The 8,967-nt window shown below is 38.5% G+C and overlaps 1 protein-coding gene across 1 annotated transcript; it reads left to right on the forward strand.

Annotated features, from left to right (window-relative positions):
• Positions 1-1,682: 1,682 nt before the first annotated feature.
• Positions 1,683-4,185, forward strand: LOC109052680 (GTPase IMAP family member 7-like). Its single transcript, XM_019070099.2, has 2 exons — positions 1,683-1,689; positions 3,074-4,185. Exons 1-2 carry the CDS (start codon positions 1,683-1,685, stop codon positions 4,183-4,185), a joined length of 1,119 nt encoding a protein of 372 aa, XP_018925644.2.
• The last annotated feature ends 4,782 nt before the right edge of the window (positions 4,186-8,967 follow it).

An 8,967-nucleotide genomic window follows, 5' to 3' on the forward strand; every position in this document is an offset into this window, starting at 1 on the left:
TGTCTTATCGCGACCTTAGTACAATAATCCATTTTAGTACAATAATCCAATAATCCATCCTTAGAACAATAATCTATCTTGAAAGGATTATTGGTGCTCCCCTGCCTACCCTTCAAGAACTGTATACATCCAGAGTGAGGAAAAAGGCTCAGAAAATCACTCTAGAAACCTCATATCCAAGTTATCCCCTTTTTGAACTTTTGCCATCTGGCCGGTGCTTCAGAGTCGCAAATAACAGGACAGCCAGTCACAAGAACAGCTTCTTCCCCCAGGCAATCTACGTTATGAACAGTTAAATGTTCCCCACTTATGCAATAAAAATTACCAATAATCTTATATTTATTAGTCACCACCTCCATCCTAATACATCCCTGCATCTCATTCTGTTCTATTCCATTCGGTCATCTATAGCACAACTGTACATGCAATTTATTTCTTTTTTTGATTGTTTTTTTCAATATTTGTCTATTTATATTTACATAGGGGAATTTTTTATTTTTTTTATTTTTTGGTCTGTGTCTTTTTGTCTCTGTGTACTGGAAGCTTATGTCACTAAAACAAATTCCTTGTATGTGCAAGCATACTTGGCAGTAAAGCTCTTCTGATTGGATGAAATAGGAAACTGCTCAGAGAGGCGACCAAGAGGCCTAAAGCAAATATGAAACAAATAAGAATCAGAGTTTGGAGCGACGTCAGATCCAGGGAGGGTCTGTGTTGTACTAAGGTCGCCATAAGACATGACATGTTCCTGGACCAACATCTTTGGTTGATCCTGGATCAACATTATTGTCCAAAAATACAGACTTAACCCAATTCCTACCCCAAAACCTAACCCTACCCATCATTTATTTCTAAAATTGGTATGAAATGATAGCTGATTAACAAGGGTGTAGCAGCACCTAACCTCATAAGCCTAAAACAGGTATTTCCTGAAAAGGTATCCCTCAGTTCTGATTGGTTGATTGGACTGTTGTTTGAACATGTTGTGAACATGTTGTACTTGGTGAAATCATGCTCGCAGTTGTACTAAAGCCACTCTATGCCCACTGTAGTTAGTTAGTTAGTTATCAATATCGATTTTAATTTTAAATGTAAAGTGATCAGTGCTAAATAGTGTGTACATTTTCTCTGAAACAGTTATACATGACTTGCAACATTTGTTTTTAATTAATTATTAATTAATTCATTTAATTTTTTTATTTTTTTTTATTTGTGGTTATAGCCTACAAATCACAGCTGTTAGGAAATTAAATGGCCAGTGAGTTGGGCTAAATTGTTAACGTCTTATACCACCTGGAACTTCAGTTTCATAATAGGTTAATTTTAAATTAATTTAGGTAGTTTTAATACTTATGCATATATGCTAAAAAAGGAGAATGACACTAGTTGCTTCTAATTGACTTAGTTTGCCAAACTCTTTCTATAAGACAAAATAAGTACTACACACACACAAAACTTTTACAGACCATACATATCTGGAGGTATTTAATTATTTGTAGATTACATTTATGAGATTATAAATTAAATGGAAACATTTTATTGGCATTTGAGTTTTCATTGCATTTACACAGTTTTGACAAGTGACGGAAAATGTGGTGTATGTGTTGTGGGCCCAAAGTCAAGAATAACCTAAATATTATTTGCCTTACAGACACTGACATCATAAGCAGATATTAAGGACAATGGGATGTAAGTTCATATCATTGTGTAGCAATATACAGTGCATGTACAAATAAATGTACAAGCATTTATATTGACAGAAACTACAGGGTTAACACATGCTGGGTTGTTTTGTCCCAGCTGTTTGGGTTAAATGTTTTTACCCAACATGCTGGGTTGTTTTATTTAACTCAACTATTATTTAAAAATAAATGTATTGCTGGTTTAAAATGGGCTGAAAATAAAAATAAATAAATAAATAATTCAAAAACAGATTTATTAGAGGCAGCAGCAATAATCAATATATGAACATTCATAATAGATAAAAACGTTTGTCAAAACAAACTTTGAAGTTCGCTTGAGAAAGCCAAAGAAGAAAGTTTTAAAAGTTTGATGGTTTTCATTTTGAAATTATTTTCAGTTTGAAATAGTTTTAAAGATTGAAGTCTGAATGTTTTGAAGACAATACAGTCTATTAGAAAGACAGACAGACAGAAAAACAGACTGTTTGATTTATTCTAGGGTTGCTACAAAGTTGTTAGGGTAATCATGGTTGTTGCTAAGGTGTTGTAATGTAGTTGCTATAGTTCCTAGGTAGGTTGCTAGGGTATTGCTATATGGTTGCTATGGTAATCAGGGTGGTTGCTAAGGTTTTGCTATGTGGTTGCTAGGATACTTGGGGGTGTTGCTATGTGGTTGCTATGGTTCCTGGTGTGAATGCTAGGGTGTTGCTATATGGTTTCTAGGGTACTTGGGGTGGTTGTTAGGGTGTTGCTTTGCATTTGCTAGGGTCTCCGGGACAGTTGTTAGGGTGTTGCTATGCAATTGCTAAGGTACTCGGGGTGGTTGCTATAGTATAGAGATTAAAGAACACATTTTAACATCAAAATAAATTAAATTCAGTATTATGATAAAATCTGTTTATGTTATGCAAGGCAAAAGGCAATTCTGTCCTGTGAAATGACATCTAGTCCCTGTATGTTGTGTTGTGTAAAATAATATAATTTACAGCACAGTAAAGACTTTATAGATTGAATACAACTTATGCAAACCTTTATTTCACTGAAGAAGTGCAAAAAATCGTCAGAACTGAGAACATCTCTCTCCTGAAGAGGACGCAAAAAGCCCATGCTCTGAATGTAACTCAGCAGCTGGGTATTTTCGTGGGAGGGGGAAGGGGTGTATAGTTTCAGCAGTCAGTGAGATTGACCCAACCATTTAACACAAAAACTACCCAGCTCTGGAAAAAACAACACAACATATGACCCAACAGACTCAACCCAGCAGTTGGTTAGAAAAAAACTAACCCAGCATTTTTTTTAGAGTGACATACACACATAAACTGTCAATAAAAAAAAAGTATCAAAAGCCAAATTAAAGTCTTGTGTAAGTAATATTTTTCTTTTTCAAACAGCAAAGGTGTCTAAGCCAGAGAGAAAAATTGTGCTTTTGGGGAAAACTGGAGATGGCAAAAGCACAGCTGGAAATACAATTCTCAGAGAAAAAATGTTTATCCCTAAAGTTTCAGCGAATTCTGTTACAGCTCACTGTGAAAGAAGGCAGAGGAAGGTTCATGGCAGAAAGATCACAGTGATTGACACACCTGGATTCTTTGACATGGATCATAATGACGCGGAGACAAAATCTGAGATAGTTAAATCTTTGATTGAATGCGCTCCTGTGGTTGATGCCTTTATCATTGTTCTAAAGGTCGGAAGACACGATAATGAAGTGGTACAGAAATTCCTGAACACATTGCATAAGGACGCCTTAAAACACGCAGTGATCTTATTCACTTTTGGTGAACAACTAGAAGGCAAGACCATCAAAGAGTTTGTGAAGGACAGTTCACAGCTTCAGGAGCTGGTTGATAAATGTGGAGGTCGCTGTCACGTCATCGACAACAAATACTGGAAAAAACGTATATGGGGGAACAAGAGCAACAGAGTTCAGGTGAAAAATCTGCTGAAGACCATTGACAAGATGGTGGAAGAGAACGGCTGCTGCACAAATGAGTTTCTTCAAAAGCTGGAGAAACACATTCAAGAGGATGAGAAGAATATATCTGCGGTCAATCTGTCTCCAGAAGAGATACGAGAAAAAGCTAAGGAGATGGTTCATGAAGAATATGTAAAAAGGCTTGCTGGAGTGGCTACAGGAACACTGATGGGTGCTTTTCTAGGCATTGATGTTGTAGTGAGATCAGTTGTGACTTTACTTACGCCAGAGAACCCTCAAGCAGTGATACAAATAGTCAGGGCAGCAGCACAAAATATGACACAAGAGTGTGAAATAGGGTCTTATCTGAGGGCTGGAATCACTGCAGCAGGTGGAGCTTTGTGTCTTGCAGGAGCTGTTGGAGCTGTTGTAGGAGGAGTTACTGGATACAAAGCAGCAGAGGAAGCTGATTCAGTCAATGATTCAGTGACGAGAGCAGTAGCAGACACATATGCAAAGGCCTTACATGTAAATGAGAAGGTACAAGATTTAGTCTCTGTTGCTTCTAAAGACATAAAGGCAAATTGATGTGAAAATCTGTCATGTTGTCTTTCACGGTTTGCTTTTTTCCTTATTTATTTGTATAGATTTTTTTCTTGACTCAGTTGGTATAACTAATTAAAACCTATATCTGTCTCTGAAAATTATTAGTTTAAAAGTCACATTTTTGTTTAATTTGTTTGTAAAAATCCTGGGTCCAGATACGTTATATTATATTAACTAGACTATATTATCTCTTTTCACACACACTGTATACTGCTGTTCCATGTATTCCTTTATTAGGCTACAAGTAGTTTGATGGTATTCTATTCTAACACTATGGGCAAGATTTGCTAATCAGGGCAAATTAGCATGAATGCACAAACATAATAAAAGCTCAGATGGGAGTGGAAAGTTCTGCTGATCTACAGCATCATACAGCACATTTCCGTAATGACCAACGCAATCTACCAAAAGCAGCACAAATTAGCACAAGGTTGCAGACAAGAGCCGATGATAATCAACACAGACACAAGATTGGGTTTTGTGAGTGTTAAATAATGGCGCAAGTACCAGTAAATTGACTACCGTAAATCCCAAGATGTGTTCGAATTCACCCCCTATGCCACCATTGACTATTCCAGGGTGACCAACATCTGTCCTGGAGAGCCATAGTCCTGCAGAGTACAGGAGCTGGTTGATAAATGTGGAGGTCACTGTCACATCATCGACAACAAATACTGGAATAACTGTATATGGGAGAACAAGAGCAACAGAGTTCAGTTGAAAAATCTGCTGAAGACCATTGACAAGATGGTGGAAGAGAATGGCTGCTGCAGCAATGAGCTTCTTCAGATGTTGGAGAAAGAGAATCAAGAGGAAATTAAAAAGAATTAGAATGTGCCTCCAGCAGAGCAACGAGAAAGAGCAAAGAGAAAATTGTTCATCAACAGGAGTGGTGATCGGTGCTCTTCTGGGAGCATGCATTGCATTAGGGGTGAAATATGATGATAAAATGATATTCTGCAACAGTGCACATTGTGTTTATTTTTTGTTTTACATTTGTTTTAAACAGTGCAATATTCTGCATCAATTTCATGAAAAAGTGTGTTTAGTTAAAAATAAAAATTTAAATAAATTTTTTCCATATTTTTTTCATGGGCATTTTGTTTATTGTTACTAGGTTTGTTTTATCTGTGGTGAGTTTGATGTTAGTATGTTTCTGAGTTATTGTGAATTATATTATTTTCTTCACAACCTGGATGTACTTTGTCCAGTAGATGTCGTTCACTCAACTCAAAGAGGTCTTTACTGGAGTTCTCCTGTAACATTTGCATTCATCGCCATGGAAAATATGACAATTCAGATGATTTAAATATGAATAAAAAAGTTCTTCATATTCCACACACACACACACACTTCTTAATATTCATTATATATATACTCTGACTCTGATTCTTTATAAACACACACACTGACACACACAGTATGTATGTGTGTGTATATATATATATATATATATATATATATATATATATATAGATATTATATATATCTATATATATATATATATATATATATATATATATATACACACACACACACACACATAATTTATTTCAGTCATTCAACTCAAATTGTGAAACTCGTGTATTAAATAAATTCAATGCACACAGACTGAAGTAGTTTAAGTCTTTGGTTCTTTTAACTGTGATGATTTTGGCTCACATTTAACCAACACCCGCCAATTCACTATCTCAACAAATTAGAATATGGTGACATGCCAATCAGCTAATCAACTCAAAACACCTGCAAAGGTTTCCTGAGCCTTCAAAATGGTCTCTCAGTTTGGTTCACTAGGCTACACAATCATGGGGAAGACTGCTGATCTGACAGTTGTCCAGAAGACAATCATTGACACCCTTCAAAAGGGGTAAGCCACAAACATTCATTGCCAAAGAAGCTGTATCCAAGCATGTTTACAGAAAGTTGAGTGGAAGTAAAAAGTGTGGAAGAAAAAGATGCACAGCCAACTGAGAGAACCGCAGCCTTATGAGGATTGTAAGCAAAATCGATTCAAGAATTTGAGTGAACTTCACAAGGAATGGACTAAGGCTGGGGTCAAGGCATCAAGAGCCACCACACACAGATATGTCAAGGAATTTGGCTACAGTTGTCGTATTCCTCTTATTAAGCCACTCCTGAACCACAGACAACGTCAGAGGCGTCTTACCTGGGCTAAGGAGAAGAAGAACTGGACTGTTGCCCAGTGGTCCAAAGTCCTCTTTTCAGATGAGAGCAAGTTTTGTATTTCATTTGGAAACCAAGGTCCTAGAGTCCAGAGGAAGGGTGGAGAAGTTCATAGCCCAAGTTGCTTGAAGTCCAGTGTTAAGTTTCCACAGTCTGTGATGATTTGGGGTGCAATGTCATCTGCTGGTGTTGGTCCATTGTGTTTTTTGAAACCAAAGTCACTGCACCCATTTACCCAGAAATTTGGAGCACTTCATGCTTCCTTCTGCTGACCAGCTTTTTGAAGATGCTGATTTCATTTTCCAGCAGAATTTTACACCTGCCCACACTGCCAAAAGCACCAACAGTTGGTTAAATGACCATGGTGTTGGTGTGCTTGACTGGCCAGCAAACTCACCAGACCTGAATGCCATAGAGAATCCATGGGGTATTGTCAAGAGGTAAATGAGAAACAAGAGACCAAAAAATGCAGATGAGCTGAAGGCCACTGTCAAAGAAACTTGGTCTTTGATTCCACCTCAGCAGTGCCACAAACCGATCACCTCCATGCCGCGCCAAATTGAGGCAGTAATTAAAGCAAAAGGAGCCCCTAGCAAGTATTGTTTGTTTGTTGAGTATGTTGTTGTTGTTTTTGGAAGTACAACAGTTCACTAAAATGTTTTTTTTTATTGGTTTTATGAAGTATTCTAATTTGTTGAGATGGTGAATTGGTGGGTTTGTTAAATGTGAGCCAAAATCCTCACAATTAAAAGAACCAAAGACTTAAACTACTTCCGTCTGTGTGCACTGAATTTATTTAATACACGAGTTTCACAATTTGAGTTGAATTACTGAAATAAATGAACTTTTCCACGACATTCTAATTTATTGAGAAGCACCTGTATATATATCTATTGTGAAGGCTTTCCTATAAGCCTCAGCATGGATGGCATGGTGTTCTCAACGCATAGCAGAAAGATCCTAAGTCCAGGCATTAGCTCTCTTTGGGTGGTGTTACCGTTTATCATAAAGGTAGAAAAGGTATTTTACATAAAATGGTACTTTACCCAGTGCTAATTAATAAAGTGCTGTTGGTGGAGTGGGTGCTCATGGCTACGGTAACAACTGTGTGTTCTCCACAATCCACACCTTTCCCTAACTAATTGCCACACTTGTAAATATACAGGTAAATAAACCTAACTCCCAGTGACATGCCCCCCCAAGTGCAATACTCCAAGTGGATAAAATAAATAATAGCTAAATTAACCTATCTAAAAGGTGAATATAAATGGCTCCTACACCCCGGCCCCACAATTGGGAATATTTACTTTAATCATAATTACCCAAATTACCTAATTTAAACTAAAGGAGCCATTTGTGCAGAGCTAATCTAAGTGAAATTTTCTTCTCTTGAGCCTAGGACATCTGTGGTCAGGTCATCTAGTCAGGACCTCATCTATGACACTTCGGCTTCCATCAAAAGGCAGATCTTCTTTACAGGCTAGTCCAGCTGACCCGTTTTTGTCTTCAGCTGAACTGAGTGGACAAAGCCTTGCTTGTCAAGGTACATCTACGTATTTTTTCCCATCAGCCAGGACCCTCGTGGAGCGACAGCATCCATTATGACCACAATGTCTCCAATGGAAAAGCTTCTTTTTGGTCTTATCCACTTCTGTCTCTCCTGGAGTAGCGGTAAGTATTCCCTCACCCAGCGCTTCCAAAAGAGGTCAGATAGAAACTGCACCTGCCTCCATCTTTTCTTCATGTTCAGGTCATCCTTATAAAAGAGCCCAGGAGGGAGGTGTGGCTTTGACTTTAAGAGCAGGATGTGATTGGTTGTAAGTGCTTCGAGGTCATTCGCATCATCAGAGGCCTTTGTGATGGGACGACTATTGAGAATGGCTTTGACTTGGCAAAGAATGGTGTGAAAACCTTCATCATCCAGTGTTTGAAGTCTGAGCGTGGAAGAGAGGACCCTTTTCACAAGACGAATAAGACGCTCCCAAACCCCACCATGGTGAGACCCGGCTGGAGGGTTAAAGGACCATGCTAGACCACTCTGCATTAAGGCATGCTGAATCTTCTGGTGGTCTAACTTGTCAATGGCTTCCCTTAACTCCCGCTCAGCTCAGCATTTATGCATGAGTCAGCGTCTAAAGCATAAGCAACTTCGAGATGAACTGCCCTACTTGCCATGCAGGTAAAGAGGATTGCTGTAATGCTTCGCTCTGCCCACGGCCTTTCTTCACCTCCAGTGGCCCAAAGTAGTCAACACCCACATTTGTGAAAGCAGGTAAATCTGGCACAATTCTCTCTACTGGTAAGTCGGCCATTTTCTGTACCCTCATCTTTCCTTGGAGACGGCGACAAACTACGCACTCAGAAATGACCTTCCTGCAGGCAGAATTGGCATGAGTAATCCAGTATTGCTTCCTGAGAGAAGAGAGCATGTGATTTCTACCTGCGTGACCCAACTGTTGATGGATATGCTTCAAGAGGAGTTTGGACACATGTTGCTCTTTGGAAAGAAGGACAGGATGTTTTTCAACTTCAGGCATGGCACCCCTACTGAGCCTTCCTCCCACCCGCAGCAATCCATCC

This window comes from Cyprinus carpio, chromosome B10 (assembly GCF_018340385.1).
Source record: "Cyprinus carpio isolate SPL01 chromosome B10, ASM1834038v1, whole genome shotgun sequence".
NCBI lineage: Eukaryota > Metazoa > Chordata > Actinopteri > Cypriniformes > Cyprinidae > Cyprinus > Cyprinus carpio.